The following is a 20552-nucleotide window of genomic DNA, read 5'->3' as shown; positions in this document are numbered from 1 at the left end:
GCCACGTACATGATGCTGCTTAATAAATATGTGTAGTCACAAAAATGGCACAAATATTTCACTGGTAAATGTTGTTTAATGTTTTATTTTTATTTTGAGATACATGAACATTAAAACGATTACTTTAGAAGTTGTCTGAGTAAACTCACTTTACTTTATGAACAATTCCATATTAGCACATATTAGCAATAAAAAGAAATAAAGCTTTTATAGTTTGTTTATGACAGGAATCCCAGGGGACATCCTAACGTGTGTTTATATATATATATATATATATATATATATATATATATATATATATATATATATATATATATATATATATATATATATATATAAAGGTGGTGTTAGTGTTTGATTGAAATGAAATACAGTGTAAAACACATGGCTTTATCAAACCAAAGATAAACACAGAGAAGACAATACCAAAAATAAACACAGAAAAGACAATACCTTCGTCTTTTATTTTAACTACAAGAATATTATAGTTTTCTTTGATTCTTTGAAATTGCTTTATATTAGCAATATTCAAGGTAATAGAAATGATGGTAGCATTTCATTAAACAATGCAATACCACTGTACTATTGTGATTTAAACAAAATATCACAGTATAAAATGTGTTTGTATCACGTATGTACACCCAGACTTCACTCCTGTCCTTTGTCCCCTAAAGACAAAGATAAAAACAAAAAAAAACCACTGTTATTAACTGTATTAAACTTATCAAATACTGCTCTGAGCCATCAGTTCTGGTTATACTTTTTTCATTAACACTCACAAGCAATTGGTCCAATTGTGACAGGCTTCATAGGAGCAGAGCCGGCAAATGAGCGACGATTTCTACTCCTGCAGGACTACAAGGTGAGTTAGTTAAGTAGCTCTGAATGTAGATTAACAACTCTGTCAGTGTGGTGACGTGTGACTCACTGGAATGCAGTAGTAACTTCTCTGGTCACACAGGCTCAGGCTGCAGTGAAGATAAACATCTCGGTATTCACCCTGCATCAGGAACAACAGGGTGGAGAAGCGAGCCCGGAGGGATGAGCCATTTTCAACTACCGACACCTGTTGGCGGTCAGTGGGACACCTGGTGGAGAAAATGACGCATATCATCAGGAAATTTACAGAATTCCTGTGTCATTATTTTTAACAAATGTCCTACTGCAGCCCATATTAAAACAACTCACTTATTCTGAATGAGAAAGTATTTAACAGGATCATAAGGATATGATGAAAAGGTGGAGTAGCAGTCCTCAAGGACGACTGCGAAGCGAGAATCTCTCTTCTCCAGTGAGACGCCCACGTACAGAGGAGCCCCCACTGGGAGGGTGACCCTTCCTGCTGGGTATGGCTCGGAGAAGTTGGAGGTCCGGAACAAAGACATGGAGGCTCTGGGTTTACTACCCGAGCCTGAAAGACCACCTCCCACCCTGACAAGAAAAAAGGGGAAAATATGATCAATCACTGCTGTTTAATCTGACAATCCATCCATCCATCCATCCATTTTCATCCGCTTATCTGGGGCCGGGTCGCGGGGGCAGCAGTCTAAGCAGAGAGTTTCAGACTTCCCTCTCCCCGGACACTTCCTCCAGCTCTTCCGGTGGGACCCCAAGACGTTCCCAGGCCAGCCGAGAGACGTAGTCTCTCCAGCGAGTCCTGGGTCTTCCTCGGGGCCTCCTACCGGTGGGACATGCCCGGAACACCTCCACAGGGAGGCGTCCAGGAGGCATCCGAACTAGATGCCCGAGCCACCTCAACTGGCTCCTCTCGATGTGGAGGAGCAGCGACTCTACTCCGAGCTCCTCCCGGGTGACAGAGCTCCTCACCTTATCTCTAAGGGAGCGCCCAGCCACCCTGTGGAGGAAGCTCATTTCAGCCGCTTAAATCCGTGACCTTGCCCTTTCGGTCATGACCCAAAGCTCATGACCATAGGTGAGGGTAGGAACGTAGATTGACCGGTAAATTGAGAGCTTTGCCTTTCGGCTCAGCTCCCTCTTCACCACGACGGACCGATACACCGACCGCATTACTGCAGCCGCCGCACCGATCCGTCTGTCGAACTCACGCTCCTTCCTTCCCTCACTCATGAACAAGACCCCAAGATACTTAAACTCCTTCACTTGAGGCAGGAACTCTTCTCCAACCTGGAGAGAGCAAACCACCTTTTTCCGGTCGAGAACCATGGCCTCAGATTTGGAGGAACTGATTCTCATCCCAGCCGCTTCACACTCAGCTGCAAACCGCACCAGCGCACGCTGGAGGTCCTGGCCTGATGAAGCCAACAGGACAACATAATCTGCAAAAAGCAGAGATGCTATCCTGTGGTCCCCAAACCAGACCCCCTCCGGCCCCTGGCTGCGCCTAGAAATTCTGTCCATAAAAATAATGAACAGAACCGGTGACAAAGGGCAGCCCTGCCGAAGTCCAATGTGCACCGGGAACAGGTCTGACTTATTGCTGGCAATGCAAACCAAGCTCCTGCTCCGGTTGTACAGAGACCGAACAGCCCTTAGCAAAGGGCCCTGGACTCCATACTCCCGGAGCACCCCCCACAGGATGTCACGAGGGACGCGGTCGAATGCCTTTTCCAGATCCACAAAGCACATGTAGACTGGTTGGGCAAACTCCCACAAACCCTCAAGCACCCTGCTGAGGGTATAAAGCTGGTCCAGCGTTCCACGACCAGGCCGAAAACCACATTGTTCCTCCTGTATCCGAGGTTCGACTATTGGACGAATTCTCCTCTCCAGTACCCTGGCATAGACTTTCCCAGGGAGGCTGAGAAGTGTGATCCCCCTATAGTTGGAACACACTCTCCTGTCCCCCTTTTTGTAAGGAGGGACAACCACCCCGGTTGTCCAGTCCAGAGGAACTGTCCCCCTCCTCCACGCGATGTTGCAGAGGCGTGTCACCCAAGACAGCCCCACAACATCCAGAGACTTGAGGTACTCAGGACGGATCTCATCCACACCCGCTGCTCTGCCACCGAGGAGCTTACTAACTACCTCAGTGGTCAACAGCTTCCCACCTCCACTGAAAACAGAGTTGGTAAAGAACTGCTTCCCCCTCCTGAGGCGCCGAACGGTTTGCCAGAATCTCTTTGAGGCCGAGCGATAGTCCTCCTCCATGGCCTCCCCAAACTCCTCCCAAGCCCGAGTTTTTGCCTCCGCAACGGCACGGGCTGCAGCACGCTTGGCCTGCCGGTACCCATCAGCTGCCTCAGGAGTCCTACAGGTCAACCATACCTGGTAGGACTCCTTCAGCTTGATGGCGTCCCTTACCTCCGGCGTCCACCACCGGGTTCGGGGATTACCACCACGACAGGCACCGGAGACCCTGCGCCCACAGCTCCGAACGGCCGCGTTGACGATGGAGATGGAGAACATGGTCCACTCTGACTCTATGTCTCCCACCTCCCTCGGAATCTGGTCGAAGCTCTCCCGGAGGTGTGAGTTAAAGGTCCGTCTAACAGAGGGTTCAGCCAGGCGTTCCCAAAAGACCCTCACAATACGTTTGGGCCTGCCAAGTCGCTCCAGCCTCCTTCTCTGCCAGCGGATCCTACTCACCACCAGGTGGTGATCAGTTGACAGCACCCGAGTGTCCAAAACATATGGCCAAAGGTCAGATGAAACGACTACAAAGTCTATCATCGACCTCCGGCCTAGGGTGTCCTGGTGCCATGTGCACCGATGGACACCCTTATGTTTGAACATGGTGTTTGTTATGGCCAAACTGTGCCTAGCACAGAAGTCCAATAACATAACACCATTCGGGTTCAGATCAGGGAGGCCGTTCCTCCCAATCACGCCTCTCCAGGTATCACTGTCGTTACCTACGTGGGCATTGAAATCTCCCAGAAGAACGATGGGGTCCCCAGTTGGAGCGCTTTCCAACACTCCCTCCAGGGACCCCAAGAAGGCCAGGTACTCCACACTGCCATTTGGCCCGTAAGCACAGATGATGGTGAGTGACCTATCCCCCACCCAAAGGCGCAGGGAAGCGACCCTCTCGTCCACCGGGGAAAACTCCAACACATGGCGACTAAGCTGGGGAGCTATGAGCAAGCCCACACCAGGATTGGGGCGCCTAGGCTCCCGCCTTCGACTGCTGCCCAATCCACTCTGCACCGGCCCCCTACGGTTCCTCCTGCGAATGGTGGGTCCACTTGAGGATGGCCCCACGTCGCTCTTTCGGGCTGTGCCCGGCCGGGCCCCGTGGGAATAGGCCCGGCCACCAGGCGCTCGCATACGAGCCCCAACCCCGGGCCTGGCTCCAGGGTGGGCCCCGGCTGCGCCATACCGGGCGACGTCTCTGGCCTTGGTGGTTTGCCTTTCATAGGAGGGTTGTGAACCGCTCTTAGTCTGGCCCATTGCCCAGGACCTGTTTGCCTTGGGAGACCCTACCAGGGGCATTTAGCCCCTGACAACATAGCTCCCGGGGTCATTCGGGCACACAAACTCCTCCACCACGATAAGGCGGCGGTTCAGGGAATCTGAAAAACTGTCTTTAAAATCCTGTAGTGGGTGAGTGACGAGTCCCAAAAATGGTCTCAAACAACACAGCACTTACAAAGGAATGAACGTTTTAATGCAACACATGACCTTCACCAGTCTTTAACAAATACTTAAATCGCACAATGACGAGATCATTATTTTACAAATGTTAATGTTATATTCAAGCCAAAGCTACTCACGTGACTGCTGGTCTGATAGCCACATTCAGGCTGGTGTCTGTCTTGAGAGGATACGCGCAGGAGAAGGAAAGACTATCGGGAACAGCAAAGGTGCCGTTGTTTATCGGGTACATAAATAAGGTGTTGGAGTAGATGGCGTGTGTTTGATTAGTCTGAAACACACAAGACGGTTCACTTATTAGCCTGTGGAATTATTCTCTTAGATATGTCACATTAACCAACAGCGCACAATAACACCAAGCAGTGGTAGGGAAGACGAGACATTCGACACTGTTGTTGATGCCTGATGGACTAACTCATGGTTAATACAGTGGAGGTGGGAGATTGGTGCTGTAGAATCCCAAGGCCCTGGCAAGGGAGCAGCATGCACCCGAGGGATCATCCTTACAGCTTAAAACATACAGTAGAACCAACTTAATAAATGTCAAAAAGCCATACCCTCAAGACGTTTCCACAGGCACCTTCCACAGCTTCCACTTCATACCAAACTGCATTGTTATGCACGCTGACCCAGGAGCAGTTGCGATCTAACAAGTTTCCAGAATATGGGTCCAAATAAATAGCTGCCATGTCCACCCCTACTTGGAGTTTACTGGTGCCACAAATAAGCTGAGACGCGTGTAGCAGAGAGTCCGGTACTAGAAAATAAAGGCGTAAGAGAAACATCATGACATAAAACATAAGCCTAGGAAAACCTCAATATGTAAAAAGAGGCCAACATATAAAAGAACAAGTACATTCACAGAGAACACTGGCATCTTCATGGTGACCACAGTTATGGACTCCAAAGCCCAGATGTCTGCACTGTGTTATCCCCGGTTCATTCCCTGAACATGCAACGTTGTCCAACCAGATGGGACCACTGCCGGGTCCAAACGCAGCATTTGAAAGTGCTGAGTGAGCTCTGCCACAGCCCAGCTGTCTGCACACCACCTCTGCGTTGTTCAGGTTCCAGATGTCATCGCACACCGTCCCCCACTGTCCATCGTGGTAGACCTCCACTCTGCCAGAGCAGCGGTTGGCAGCGTTCACCAGCCTGACTGGGGAAGCAGCTAAAAGACAAGACATGCAACAGGATGTAGACGTGCTACACACAGCAGGTGAGAAAGAACTACTGAGCACATCCACAGTCTCACCTTCACAGACCACACCAGCGTCCTCACTGTGCCCACAGTTATGTGATCCAAACCCTGGGTGGCGGCACTCAGACAGCTCTGATTCCCTGCCTGTGCACGCGACATCGTCCAACCAAATGGGTCCACTGCCGGGTCCGAAAGCTGCACTTTGTGCCGCTGACAGGACCCTGCCGCAGCCCAGCTGTCTGCACACCACCTGAGCATCAGCCTGGTCCCAGAAGTCATCACACACCGTCCCCCACTGTCCGTTGTGGAAGATCTCCACTCTGCCAGAGCAGGAGCTGTTTCTTCCATTAGCCAGGCGGACCTGTCCCTCAGCTGATGTACTGTTGGTACCGTTGACCCCTGGTGATGTAGCCGTCATGGTGACAGGATACGTTGGCTCGGGAGACGTTGGTGAAACTGTGGTGTTGGCTCCTGATTCAACTGTAGAGAAAATGGACATGAACACAAGACAACACCAGAATGTCCTGGGACCGGCACCAGATAAAAGCACTGGTTTCATACATACAGGTGATTGTGTTTTTTTGGTTTGACGAAAATCATTTGTCGTAGTTATCAAGCTTTACGTCACTGTTTCTTATTTCTGGTGACAGTGGAGCCATTAGGCTTTTTTAGACAAGGGTCTCATTAACTGCGTTTTAGATATCAGTGCCTTCCTTGGTAGACAAGAGGGTGGCTTCCCTGTGCCTTTGGGTCGGGGATAGGTCTGAGTGCTGAACAGCACTGTGGAGTACCTGGCCTTCCTAGGGTCTCTGGAGGGAGTTTTGTAAAGCGCTCCAACTAGGGATTCCATCGTTAGGGGATTTCAACATTCATGTAGGCAGTGACAGTGAAACCTGGAGAGGTGTGATTGGGAGGAACGACCTCCCTAATATGAACTCGAGTGATGTTATGTTATTGGACTTCTGTGCCAGGCACAGTTTGACCATAACAAACACTATGTTCAAACATGAGGGTGTCCGTCAGTGCACTGACCAGTACACCCTAGGCTGGAGGTCAAAGGCAGACTTTGTACAATAGTCATATCATCTGACCTTCGGCTATATGTTTTGGACACTCAGGTAGAGAGAGGGGCAGAGAGTCAACTGATCACCCCCTGGTGGTGAGTAGGATCCGCTGGCAGGGAAGAATATTGGAAAGACTTGGCAGGCCCAAACGTACTGTGAGAGTCTTTAGAGGGAACGTCTGGCCAAACCGTCTGACAGAGGGATCTTCAACTCACACCTTCAGGAGAGTTTTGACCAGATCCTGAGGGAGGCCGGAGACACTGAGTCAGAGTGGACCATGTTCTTAACTTCCATTGTCAATGCGGCCATTGTGAACTGTGGACTCAAGACTTCCGGTGCCTGATGTGGTGGTATTCCCGAACCTGGTGGTGGATACCGGAGGTAAGGGATGCCATCAAGTTGAAGGAGTCCTATCAGGTCTGGATGACCTGTGGGACTCCTGAGGGAGCTGATGGGTACCATCAGGGCAAATGTGCTGCAGCCCGGGCTGTTGTGGCAGTAACAACTCGAGCCTGGTAAGGGCTCGGAGAGGCCAAGGAGAAGTACTATCGTTCTGCCTCAAAGAGATTCTGGCAAACTGTTCCACGCCTGAGGAGGGGGAAACGGTTTTCACTAATACTGTTTTTAGTGAAGTCAGGCAGCTGTTGACCTCGACTAAGGATGTTATAAGAAGGTGGAAGAAGTACTTTGAGTATCTCCCCTCTACACGCCTTCTACTGAGACAGCAGAAATAGGGTACTTAGAGGTTCACTTGCCCATCACCCAGGCTAAGGTCATAGGGTTAGATCACAAGTTCCTAAGTGTCAGGCCATCAGGAATGGATGAGAGCCATCCTGAGTACCTCAAGTATCTGGATGTTGTGGGGCTGTCTTGGGTAACCACCTCTGCACCATCACATGGACGCTGGGGATAATTCCTCTGGTCGGGACAACTGTGGTGGTTGTCCCACTTCATAAAAAGAGGGACAGAAGAGTGTGTTCCAACTTTAGGAGTATTCGTCCAAAAGTCGAACCTTGGATAAAGGAAGAACAATGTGATTTTCCACCTGGTCGTGGAACGCTGGACCGGCTCTATACCCTCACCAGGGTGCTTGAGGGTTTGTGGGAGTTTGCCTTACTAGTCCACATTTGTTTGTGTACTTGGAGAGGCATTCAACCGCATCCACCACAGCATCCTGTAGGGGGTTCTCTGGGAGTATGGAGTCCAAGGCTCTCTTTTAAGGGCTGTCCGGTCTCTGTACAACCGGAACAGGAGCTTGGTTTGCATTGCTGGCAGTAAGTTAGACCTGTTTCTAGTGCATGTTGGACTTCAGCTAGTTCTCTGTCACAGGTTCTGTTTATTATTTTAATGAACATTATTACCTCCAGCGTGCGCTGGGGAGGTTTGCAGGTGAGTGTGAAGCGGCTGAGAGCGAAATCAGTTCCTCCAAATCTGAGGTCCTTGTTCTCACCTGGAAAAAGGTGGTTTGCTTTCTCCAGGTTGGAGGAGAACTCCTGCCCCATACCATAGTGTCGATGGGGTGGGGCCTGCATAGTCGCGATCGGGGGAAGCAAAATAATGCCCAGGGCGCCACAATGCCCAGGGCCACCACAGCGTGAGATTAACAGTCGGATCAGTGCGGCGGCTGCAGCAATGTGGTCGGTGTACCGGTCCATTGTGGTGATGAGGGAGCTGAGCCGAAAGTCAATGCTCTCAATTTACTAGTCAATCTACGTTCCTATCCTCACCTATGGTTCTCAGCTCTTGGTTATAACCGAAAGACAAGATCACAGATACACTCAGCCAAAATAAGTTTCCTTCGTAGGGTGGTGGATGCACCCTTAGAGATAAGGTGAGGAGCTCTGTCACTTGAGAGGAGCTTGGAGTAGATTCCGTGCTCCTCCACATCAAGGGGGGCCGGGTAAGGTGATAAAAAAGGTTATGGGGGATATGAAAAGAGTGTTTGTTAAATATTTAAACCCTTTTATAAGGCACCATCTCAGTTGCATTTAAGCAATAAGAATTTTAAAATAATTTAAACATGTGGAAATACTTACAGTCACAGATAACACTAGCATCTTCACCGTGACCACAGTTGTGGACTCCAAAGCCTGGATGTCTGCACTGTGTTATCCCTGGTTCGTTTCCTGAACAGATGACCTCGTCCAACCAGATGGGACCACTGCCGGGTCCAAACGCAGCATTTGAAAGTGCTGAGCGAGCTCTGCCACAGCCCAGCTGTCTGCACACCACCTCTGCGTTGTTCAGGTTCCAGATGTCGTCGCACACCGTCCCCCACTGTCCATCGTGGTAGACCTCCACTCTGCCGGAGCAGCGGTTGGCAGCGTTCACCAGCCTGACTGGGGAAGCAGCTAAAAGACAAGACATGCAACAGGATGTAGACGTGCTACACACAGCAGGTGAGAAAGAACTACTGAGCACATCCACAGTCTCACCTTCACAGACCACACCAGCGTCCTCACTGTGCCCACAGTTATGTGATCCAAACCCTGGGTGGTGGCACTCAGACAGCTCTGATTCCCTGCCTGTGCATGCGACATCGTCCAACCAGATGGGTCCACTGCCGGGTCCGAAAGCTGCACTTTGTGGCGCTGACAGGACCCTGCTGCAGCCCAGCTGTCTGCACACCACCTGAGCATCAGCCTGGTCCCAGGAGTCATCACACACCGTCCCCCACTGTCCGTTGTGGAAGATCTCCACTCTGCCAGAGCAGGAGCTGTTTCTTCCATTAGCCAGGCGGACCTGTCCCTCAGCTGATGTACTGTTGGTACCGTTGACCCCTGGTGATGTGGGCGTCATGGTGACAGTTGAATACGTTGGCTCAGGTGTAGTTGGAAAAACAGTGGTGTTGGCTCCTGATTCAACTGTTGAGAAAATGAACATGAACACCAGACAACGTCAGACTGTACTTGGACCAGCACCAGATGAAAGCACTGGCTTCATACATAAAAGTGATTGTGTCTTGTGGTTTGACATAAATCATTTGCCGTAGTTACCAAGCTTTACGTCACTGTTTCTGTTCCTGGTGACAGTGGAGACCTCAGGCTTTTTTAGACAAGGGTTTCATTAATTGTGAGTCTAATTTGTTTTAGGGTGTTGTTTGTTCAGAGGACCCTAGGAGCTATTCTGTCAGAGGCTACTGTATGTTGCACCTGATAAGGTTTCCCATGGCAAAAGGTGCTAGGTGACAGACCAGACAAAGAGCGATTTACAACACCCCCTATGAACTGTGTAAAAACAAGGGCCAAGACGTTGCCCGGTATGGCAAAGCCAGGGGCGCCACCGTAGAGCCAGAGCCAGACCCAGCGTTGGGACTCATACTGGAGCCCAAAGGAGCAACGTGGAACTGTCTTCATGTAGACTCACCACTTGCAGGAGGAGCCATAGGGGGCTGGTGCTAAGCAAATTGGGCAGCAGTCAAAGGTGGGAGCCTCGGCAACCCTATCTGTGGGCAACCAATCTGGCTATTAGGACATGGTATGTTATGTCACTGAGGAGGAGGGAGCCTGGAAGGAGTTCGTGCAGGAGGTTGAGCAGTCCCGACTAGAAATAGTCGGGCTTACCTCCACACACACCCTGGTCTCTGGAGCCAAACTCCTGAGATGGGCAGGACTCTTCTACTTTGGAGTTGCCCACAGTGAGAAGCGGCATGCTGGTGTGGGCTTGCTCATAGCTCCCCAGTTTAGACACCATGTGTTGGAGTGTTCCTCGTTAGACAAGAGGGTCGTTTCCCTATGCCTTTGGGTTGGGGATAGATCACTCACTGTTATTTGTGCCTATAGGCTGAACGGCACTGTGGAGGACCCAGCTTTCTTGGGATCTCTGGAGGAATTTTTGTAAAGATCTCCAACTGGGGACTGCATCGTTAGGGGATATCAACACCCACGTAGGCAGTGACAGTGAAACCTGGAGAGGCGTGATTGGGAGGAACGACCTCCCCGATATGAACCCGAGTGGTGTTATTCTATTGGACTTCTGTGCCAGGCACAGTTTGGCCATAGCAAACACTACTGTATGTTCAAACATAAGGGTGTCCGTCAGTGCACATAGCATCAGAACACCCTAGCCTGCAGATCAAAAACAGACTTTGTGGTCATGTTATCTGACCTTCGGCTATATGTTTTGGACACATAGGTGGAGAGAGTGGCAGAGAGTCAACTGATCACCCCCTGGTGGTGAGTAAGATCCGCTGGCAGGGAAGAAAATTGGAAAAAACTTGGCAGGCCCAAATTTATTGTAAGGGTCTGTTTGGAACGTCTGGCCGAACCGTCTCTGAGAGGGATTTTCCACTTACACCTCCAGGAGAGTTTCAACCAGATCCTGAGAGAGGCTGGAGACACTGAGTCAGAGTGGACCATGTTCTCCACCTCCATTGTCAATGCGGCCATCGTGAACTGTGGACTCAAGACTTCTGGTGCCTGATGTGGTGGTATTCCCGAACCTGGTGGTGGATACCGGAGGTAAGGGATGCCATCAAGTTGAAGGAGTCCTATCAGGTCTGGATGACCTGTGGGACTCCTGAGGGAGCTGATGGGTATCAACAGGCCAAATGTGCTGCAGCACGAGCTGTTGTGGCAGTAACAACTCGGGCCTGGTAAGTGTTCGGAGAGGCCAGGGAGAAGTACTATCGTTCTGCCTCAAAGAGATTCTGGCAAACTGTTCATCGCCTGAGGAGGGGGAAGCGGTTTTTCACGAATACTGTTTTTAGTGAAGTCAGGCAGCTGTTGACCTCGACTAAGGATGTTATCAGACGGTGGAAGGAGTACTTTGAGTATCTCCCCTCTACACGCCTTCTACTGAGACAGCAGAGGTAGGGTACTTAGAGGTGCACTTGCCCATCACCCAGGCTAAGGTCACAGGGTTAGATGACAAGTTCCTAGGTTTCAGGGCATCAAGAGTGGATGTGATCCATCCTGGTTACCTCAAATATCTGGATGTTGTGGGGCTGTTTTGGGTAACAAACCTCTGCACCATCACATGGACGCTGGGGATAATTCCTCTGGTCTGGACAACTGTGGTTGTCCCACTTCATAAAAAGTGGGACAGAAAAGTGTGTTCCAACTTTAGGAGTATTCTTCTGATAGTCGAACCTTGGATACGGGAAGAACAGGGTGATTTTCCACCTGGTTGTGGAACGATGGACCGGCTCTATACCCTCACCAGGGTGCTTGAGGGTTTGTGGGAGTTTGCCTTACTAGTCCACATGTGTCTGTGTACTTGGAAAGGCATTCAACCGCATCCACCATAGCATCCTGTAGGGGGTTCTCTGGGAGTATGGAGTCCAAGGCTCTCTTTTAAGGGCTGTCCGGTCTCTGTACAACCGGAACAGGAGCTTGGTTCGCATTGCTGGCAGTAAGTCAGACCTGTTTCTAGTGCATGTTGGACTTCAGCTAGTTCTCTGTCACCTGTTCTGTTCATTATTTTTATGGACAGAATTTCTAGGTGAAGCCCAGGGCCAGAGGGGGACTGATTCAGGAACCCCAGGATCGCAGCTCTGCTTTTTGCAGATGACGTTGTCCTGTTTGTTTCATCGGGCCAGGACCTCCAGCATGCGCTGGGGAGGTTTGCAGGTGAGTGTGAAGCGTCTGAGACCGGAATCAGTTCCTCCAAATCTGAGGTCCTTGTTCTCACCTGGAAAAAGGTGGTTTGCTTTCTCCAGGTTGGAGGAGAACTCCTGCCCCATACCATAGTGTCGATGGGGTGGGGCCTGCATAGTCGCGATCGGGGGAAGCAAAATCATGCCCAGGGCGCCAAAATGCCCAGGGCCATCACAGCGTGAGATTAACAGTCGGATCAGTGCGGCGGCTGCAGCAATGTGGTCGGTGTACCGGTCCATTGTGGCAATGAGGGAGCTGAGCCGAAAGTCAAAGCTCTCAATTTACTAGTCAATCTATGTTCCTATATTCACCTATGGTTCTCAGCTCTTGGTTATAACCGAAAGACAAGATCACAGATACACGCGGCCAAAATAAGTTTCCATCGTAGAGTGGTGGATGCACCCTTAGAGATAGGGTGAGGAGCTCTGTCACTTGGACGAGCTCAGAGTAGAGTCCGTGCTCCTCCACATCCAGGCAGGCCGGGTAAGGTGGCCCAGGCATCTGTTTCCGATTTCTGGGAGAGGGAAGTCTGGAGCTCTCTAATTAGACTGCTGCCCCTACGACCTGGCACTAGATAAGCGGACGAAGATGGATGGATGGATGGATGGATGGATGGATGGATGGATGGATGGATGAATGAATGAATGAATGAATGAATGAATGAATGAATGAATGAATGAATGAATGAATGAATGAATGAATGAATGGATGGATGGATGGATGGATGGATGGATGGATGGATGGATGGATGGATGGATGGATGGATGGATGGATGGATGGATGGATGGATGGATGGATGGATGGATTTGAAAAGAGTGTTTGTTAAATATTTAAACCCTTTTATAAGGCACCATCTCAGTTACATTTCAGCAATAAGAATTTTAAAATAATTTAAACATGTGGAAATACTTACAGTCACAGATAACACTAGCATCTTCACCGTGACCACAGTTGTGGACTCCAAAGCCTGGATGTCTGCACTGTGTTATCCCTGGTTCGTTTCCTGAACAGATGACCTCGTCCAACCAGATGGGACCACTGCCGGGTCCAAACGCAGCATTTGAAAGTGCTGAGCGAGCTCTGCCACAGCCCAGCTGTCTGCACACCACCTCTGCGTTGTTCAGGTTCCAGATGTCGTCGCACACCGTCCCCCACTGTCCATCGTGGTAGACCTCCACTCTGCCGGAGCAGCGGTTGGCAGCGTTCACCAGCCTGACTGGGGAAGCAGCTAAAAGACAAGACATGCAACAGGATGTAGACGTGCTACACACAGCAGGTGAGAAAGAACTACTGAGCACATCCACAGTCTCACCTTCACAGACCACACCAGCGTCCTCACTGTGCCCACAGTTATGTGATCCAAACCCTGGGTGGTGGCACTCAGACAGCTCTGATTCCCTGCCTGTGCATGCGACATCGTCCAACCAGATGGGTCCACTGCCGGGTCCGAAAGCTGCACTTTGTGGCGCTGACAGGACCCTGCTGCAGCCCAGCTGTCTGCACACCACCTGAGCATCAGCCTGGTCCCAGGAGTCATCACACACCGTCCCCCACTGTCCGTTGTGGAAGATCTCCACTCTGCCAGAGCAGGAGCTGTTTCTTCCATTAGCCAGGCGGACCTGTCCCTCAGCTGATGTACTGTTGGTACCGTTGACCCCTGGTGATGTGGGCGTCATGGTGACAGTTGAATACGTTGGCTCAGGTGTAGTTGGAAAAACAGTGGTGTTGGCTCCTGATTCAACTGTTGAGAAAATGAACATGAACACCAGACAGCGTCAGACTGTACTTGGACCAGCACCAGATGAAAGCACTGGCTTCATACATAAAAGTGATTGTGTCTTGTGGTTTGACATAAATCATTTGCCGTAGTTACCAAGCTTTACGTCACTGTTTCTGTTCCTGGTGACAGTGGAGACCTTAGGCTTTTTTAGACAAGGGTTTCATTAATTGTGAGTCTAATTTGTTTTAGGGTGTTGTTTGTTCAGAGGACCCTAGGAGCTATTCTGTCAGAGGCTACTGTATGTTGCACCTGATAAGGTTTCCCATGGCAAAAGGTGCTAGGTGACAGACCAGACAAAGAGCGATTTACAACACCCCCTATGAACTGTGTAAAAACAAGGGCCGAGACGTTGCCCGGTATGGCAAAGCCAGGGGCGCCACCGTAGAGCCAGACCCAACGTTGGGACTCATACTGGAGCCCAAAGGAGCAACGTGGAACTGTCTTCATGTAGACTCACCACTTGCAGGAGGAGCCATAGGGGGCTGGTGCTAAGCAAATTGGGCAGCAGTCAAAGGTGGGAGCCTTGGCAACCCTATCTGTGGGCAACCAATCTGGCTATTGGGACATGGTATGTTATGTCACTGAGGAGGAGGGAGCCTGGAAGGAGTTCGTGCAGGAGGTTGAGCAGTCCCGACTAGAAATAGTCGGGCTTACCTCCACACACACCCTGGTCTCTGGAGCCAAACTCCTGAGATGGGCAGGACTCTTCTACTTTGGAGTTGCCCACAGTGAGAAGCGGCATGCTGGTGTGGGCTTGCTCATAGCTCCCCAGTTTAGACACCATGTGTTGGAGTGTTCCTCGTTAGACAAGAGGGTCGTTTCCCTATGCCTTTGGGTTGGGGATAGATCACTCACTGTTATTTGTGCCTATAGGCTGAACGGCACTGTGGAGGACCCAGCTTTCTTGGGGTCTCTGGAGGAATTTTTGTAAAGATCTCCAACTGGGGACTGCATCGTTAGGGGATATCAACACCCACGTAGGCAGTGACAGTGAAACCTGGAGAGGCGTGATTGGGAGGAACGACCTCCCCGATATGAACCCGAGTGGTGTTATTCTATTGGACTTCTGTGCCAGGCACAGTTTGGCCATAGCAAACACTACTGTATGTTCAAACATAAGGGTGTCCGTCAGTGCACATAGCATCAGAACACCCTAGCCTGCAGATCAAAAACAGACTTTGTGGTCATGTTATCTGACCTTCGGCTATATGTTTTGGACACATAGGTGGAGAGAGTGGCAGAGAGTCAACTGATCACCCCCTGGTGGTGAGTAAGATCCGCTGGCAGGGAAGAAAATTGGAAAAACTTGGCAGGCCCAAATTTATTGTAAGGGTCTGTTTGGAACGTCTGGCCGAACCGTCTCTGAGAGGGATTTTCCACTTACACCTCCAGGAGAGTTTCAACCAGATCCTGAGAGAGGCTGGAGACACTGAGTCAGAGTGGACCATGTTCTCCACCTCCATTGTCAATGCGGCCATCGTGAACTGTGGACTCAAGACTTCTGGTGCCTGATGTGGTGGTATTCCCGAACCTGGTGGTGGATACCGGAGGTAAGGGATGCCATCAAGTTGAAGGAGTCCTATCAGGTCTGGATGACCTGTGGGACTCCTGAGGGAGCTGATGGGTATCAACAGGCCAAATGTGCTGCAGCACGAGCTGTTGTGGCAGTAACAACTCGGGCCTGGTAAGTGTTCGGAGAGGCCAGGGAGAAGTACTATCGTTCTGCCTCAAAGAGATTCTGGCAAACTGTTCATCGCCTGAGGAGGGGGAAGCGGTTTTTCACGAATACTGTTTTTAGTGAAGTCAGGCAGCTGTTGACCTCGACTAAGGATGTTATCAGACGGTGGAAGGAGTACTTTGAGTATCTCCCCTCTACACGCCTTCTACTGAGACAGCAGAGGTAGGGTACTTAGAGGTGCACTTGCCCATCACCCAGGCTAAGGTCACAGGGTTAGATGACAAGTTCCTAGGTTTCAGGGCATCAAGAGTGGATGTGATCCATCCTGGTTACCTCAAATATCTGGATGTTGTGGGGCTGTTTTGGGTAACAAACCTCTGCACCATCACATGGACGCTGGGGATAATTCCTCTGGTCTGGACAACTGTGGTTGTCCCACTTCATAAAAAGTGGGACAGAAAAGTGTGTTCCAACTTTAGGAGTATTCTTCTGATAGTCGAACCTTGGATACGGGAAGAACAGGGTGATTTTCCACCTGGTTGTGGAACGATGGACCGGCTCTATACCCTCACCAGGGTGCTTGAGGGTTTGTGGGAGTTTGCCTTACTAGTCCACATGTGTCTGTGTACTTGGAAAGGCATTCAACCGCATCCACCATAGCATCCTGTAGGGGGTTCTCTGGGAGTATGGAGTCCAAGGCTCTCTTTTAAGGGCTGTCCGGTCTCTGTACAACCGGAACAGGAGCTTGGTTCGCATTGCTGGCAGTAAGTCAGACCTGTTTCTAGTGCATGTTGGACTTCAGCTAGTTCTCTGTCACCTGTTCTGTTCATTATTTTTATGGACAGAATTTCTAGGTGAAGCCCAGGGCCAGAGGGGGACTGATTCAGGAACCCCAGGATCGCAGCTCTGCTTTTTGCAGATGACGTTGTCCTGTTTGTTTCATCGGGCCAGGACCTCCAGCATGCGCTGGGGAGGTTTGCAGGTGAGTGTGAAGCGTCTGAGACCGGAATCAGTTCCTCCAAATCTGAGGTCCTTGTTCTCACCTGGAAAAAGGTGGTTTGCTTTCTCCAGGTTGGAGGAGAACTCCTGCCCCATACCATAGTGTCGATGGGGTGGGGCCTGCATAGTCGCGATCGGGGGAAGCAAAATCATGCCCAGGGCGCCAAAATGCCCAGGGCCATCACAGCGTGAGATTAACAGTCGGATCAGTGCGGCGGCTGCAGCAATGTGGTCGGTGTACCGGTCCATTGTGGCAATGAGGGAGCTGAGCCGAAAGTCAAAGCTCTCAATTTACTAGTCAATCTATGTTCCTATATTCACCTATGGTTCTCAGCTCTTGGTTATAACCGAAAGACAAGATCACAGATACACGCGGCCAAAATAAGTTTCCATCGTAGAGTGGTGGATGCACCCTTAGAGATAGGGTGAGGAGCTCTGTCACTTGGACGAGCTCAGAGTAGAGTCCGTGCTCCTCCACATCCAGGCGGGCCGGGTAAGGTGGCCCAGGCATCTGTTTCCGATTTCTGGGAGAGGGAAGTCTGGAGCTCTCTAATTAGACTGCTGCCCCTACGACCTGGCACTAGATAAGCGGACGAAGATGGATGGATGGATGGATGGATGGATGGATGGATGGATGAATGAATGAATGAATGAATGAATGAATGAATGAATGAATGAATGAATGAATGAATGAATGAATGAATGAATGAATGAATGAATGAATGAATTGATGGATGGATGGATGGATGGATGGATGGATGGATGGATGGATTTGAAAAGAGTGTTTGTTAAATATTTAAACCCTTTTATAAGGCACCATCTCAGTTACATTTCAGCAATAAGAATTTTAAAATAATTTAAACATGTGGAAATACTTACAGTCACAGATAACACTAGCATCTTCACCGTGACCACAGTTGTGGACTCCAAAGCCTGGATGTCTGCACTGTGTTATCCCTGGTTCGTTTCCTGAACAGATGACCTCGTCCAACCAGATGGGACCACTGCCGGGTCCAAACGCAGCATTTAAAAGTGCTGAGCGAGCTCTGCCACAGCCCAGCTGTCTGCACACCACCTCTGCGTTGTTCAGGTTCCAGATGTCGTCGCACACCGTCCCCCACTGTCCATCGTGGTAGACCTCCACTCTGCCGGAGCAGCGGTTGGCAGCGTTCACCAGCCTGACTGGGGAAGCAGCTAAAAGACAAGACATGCAACAGGATGTAGACGTGCTACACACAGCAGGTGAGAAAGAACTACTGAGCACATCCACAGTCTCACCTTCACAGACCACACCAGCGTCCTCACTGTGCCCACAGTTATGTGATCCAAACCCTGGGTGGTGGCACTCAGACAGCTCTGATTCCCTGCCTGTGCACGCGACATCGTCCAACCAAATGGGTCCACTGCCGGGTCCGAAAGCTGCACTTTGTGGCGCTGACAGGACCCTGCCGCAGCCCAGCTGTCTGCACACTACCTGAGCATCAGCCTGGTCCCAGGAGTCATCACACACCGTCCCCCACTGTCCGTTGTGGAAGATCTCCACTCTGCCAGAGCAGGAGCTGTTTCTTCCATTAGCCAGGCGGACCTGTCCCTCAGCTGATGTACTGTTGGTACCGTTGACCCCTGGTGATGTGGGCGTCATGGTGACAGTTGAATACGTTGGCTCAGGTGTAGTTGGAAAAACAGTGGTGTTGGCTCCTGATTCAACTGAAGGAAAAATATGAATAATAATAGAAATTTTAGTGATCCTAGCAGTGCAGGAATTCAACTCTGCATTTGACCCACCACCCTGACATGCATTGATTTCATGATGTTTTACAATTTAAAGATGCTTGAAATGGAACAATACTGTACCTGCACAATATGCCAGGCTGCACGCAGATGGGCTCATCAGCCTGTAGACATAGTAGTTCCCTGGACAGAGCTTGACATGGATGTTCTGAGGGTTGAAATAGCAGCAGCTGTCTGACCAGTGGCCACACACCGTGCGGGTCACAATTTCACCGGTCTGTGCAGGATGCGGTTCTGTGATCCACAGAGGAGCGTGGGTTCCACACCTGTTTTTTTCAACACACCTGTCCGGAATTTCAGCGTTGGAATTCCGCAGAAACATGCGGTACCAGCCCTGCCAGTTAACTTGTGTATCACAGTGTACGATGTTTGCGGTGCTATCTATTGAACGCCAGATATCTTCCAGTACAGTGTAAAAGTCGCAGGGGTCCAAACAGCGAGGACTCCCATTATTAGTGATGCAGTCCTGTCCTGCAGGACAGACAGTGCTTCCACAATGGAACTGCAGCCGTGAGCCAGAACTGCTAAAGGAAGGAGGGTCCACACACGTGAAGGAGCCCTCGCTGTTTCGGCAAACCTGTGGTGGGGCACAGGGCGGGTCTTTGACCGAGCACTCGTCAGTGTCCACACAGCCGCCATCTGGAGACCAGTGATAGCCCTGGTGGCAGCAAGAAGAGTTACTGCAGAGTTCTACGCTGTAGCAGGTGACACCATCGCCCACAAAGCCATCTTTGCAGAGACATGAGACGGACTGGTCGGCAAAGCTGTCGCCTCTCTCCTGCAGCTTCATGCAGGTGGCTTCATTGTGACATGAATCACAGCTGGTGACAAGTTCTCCTGGAAGCATAGAAATAGTTTGTTGCACACTGTTTTTTATTTTTTTTATTTTACTACGGTAGTGGTGTCAAATGAAATCAAATTATTAATTTATTATATTTATTACATATTACCTATATATGGCCTTTCTTATATTCTACACTAGTGACATACTAAAAATTGTTAATATGCTTTTATAATGTAAACAACCACTATACAAAATGTTTGTGGCAGTAAAAATTAAATATTGAGTGTAACTTTAATTAATTCAAACACAACAATATAGGTGAAAAGAGCCATAAACTTCATGAATTTGAGTATAATTTAGTAATAACACAGTGAAAGTATATTAAATAGGCATCTTTCTTAATGTAAATTCTACGATGACACACTCGAAGGTTTACCTGAAGTGCTTCCTGTGAAAATGAGAAACACGAGGAACCATAACAAACCCCCAGGCACATCCATACTGGACCACATCCAGGGAGCAGACCTGCTGCACAGGGAGGAAGAGAAGACTCATCAATACATTCTCAAACAACAGGCTCTGCAGAAGGTTTCTTCTCTGTCTTGCCTTAGTAACTTCAGCGCCCGTAGTGGAAAAGCTGGCAGCGACTGAGCAGGCTTTGATTTATAGTCCTGCATCTAGCAATCATTTGCTGAGATTCAGCCTCTGTACATTCAGTTACTTATTAATAAAAATAGGAGACAAGGCTCTCATTCACACAGGACCAGAACCAAAGCCGTGTGTGATAAATATATATAAAACCTGTCTGAGATCAGATCAGATGCCTTTTATGGTTGTGGATATTAAATCATTTTAGAAACCTGTTTGTTTTTATCACCTTGTCACATCTAAATTAAATATTATTATTTACCAGAATTCCTGTTCCCACGTGATTCTCATGGCCAACATCTTTGTTCAGATTTATTACTGAGATAACAGGGTGACCCAGTTGTTTGTTCCATTACAACAAGGGTGTGTTTGCTGTGCTGATAAGTATTTCCTGTATTTCACTGACGTACAAGTTGATACAAATGTGATTAGAGC

The 20552-nt window shown here is 49.7% G+C and overlaps 1 protein-coding gene across 2 annotated transcripts; it reads right to left on the bottom strand.

Moving 5' to 3' along the window:
* Nucleotides 1–290: 290 nt before the first annotated feature.
* On the bottom strand, nt 291–20161 carry LOC114842717 (deleted in malignant brain tumors 1 protein). Of its 2 annotated transcripts, none has more exons than XM_055507804.1 (17): nt 20076–20161; nt 19906–19997; nt 18749–19522; nt 18173–18601; nt 17774–18088; nt 13750–14178; nt 13351–13665; nt 9276–9704; nt 8877–9191; nt 5831–6256; nt 5432–5746; nt 5133–5332; nt 4695–4846; nt 1189–1431; nt 929–1088; nt 780–855; nt 291–668 (listed from the first exon to the last, which is right to left on the bottom strand). In XM_055507804.1, exons 1-17 carry the CDS (start codon nt 20144–20146, stop codon nt 649–651), a joined length of 4761 nt encoding a protein of 1586 aa, XP_055363779.1. In that variant the 5' UTR covers nt 20147–20161; the 3' UTR covers nt 291–648. The 2 variants fall into 2 exon arrangements, with proteins under 2 accessions (XP_055363779.1, XP_055363781.1); XM_055507806.1 differs by having other exon boundaries at nt 19906–19994.
* Nucleotides 20162–20552: the final 391 nt, after the last annotated feature.

Source organism: Betta splendens, chromosome 1, assembly GCF_900634795.4.
Source record: "Betta splendens chromosome 1, fBetSpl5.4, whole genome shotgun sequence".
In the NCBI taxonomy this organism is placed as follows: domain Eukaryota; kingdom Metazoa; phylum Chordata; class Actinopteri; order Anabantiformes; family Osphronemidae; genus Betta; species Betta splendens.
Note: the sequence above shows the minus strand (reverse complement) of the source record. Positions and strands in the feature narration are given on the sequence as shown.

What these genes read in the sequence shown, in the direction of transcription:
- LOC114842717 (XM_055507804.1), bottom strand. Translation starts at nt 20,146, where the DNA reads ATGCAGGACTATAAATCAAAGCCTGCTCAGTCGCTGCCAGCTTTTCCA. An exon ending in CGCTGGTGTGGTCTGTGAAG is followed by an intron (nt 5,747 to 5,830) that starts GTGAGACTGTGG and finishes CTTGTCTTTTAG; the next exon opens with CTGCTTCCCCAGTCAGGCTG. An exon ending in GAAGTTACTACTGCATTCCA is followed by an intron (nt 856 to 928) that starts GTGAGTCACACG and finishes CTCACCTTGTAG; the next exon opens with TCCTGCAGGAGTAGAAATCG.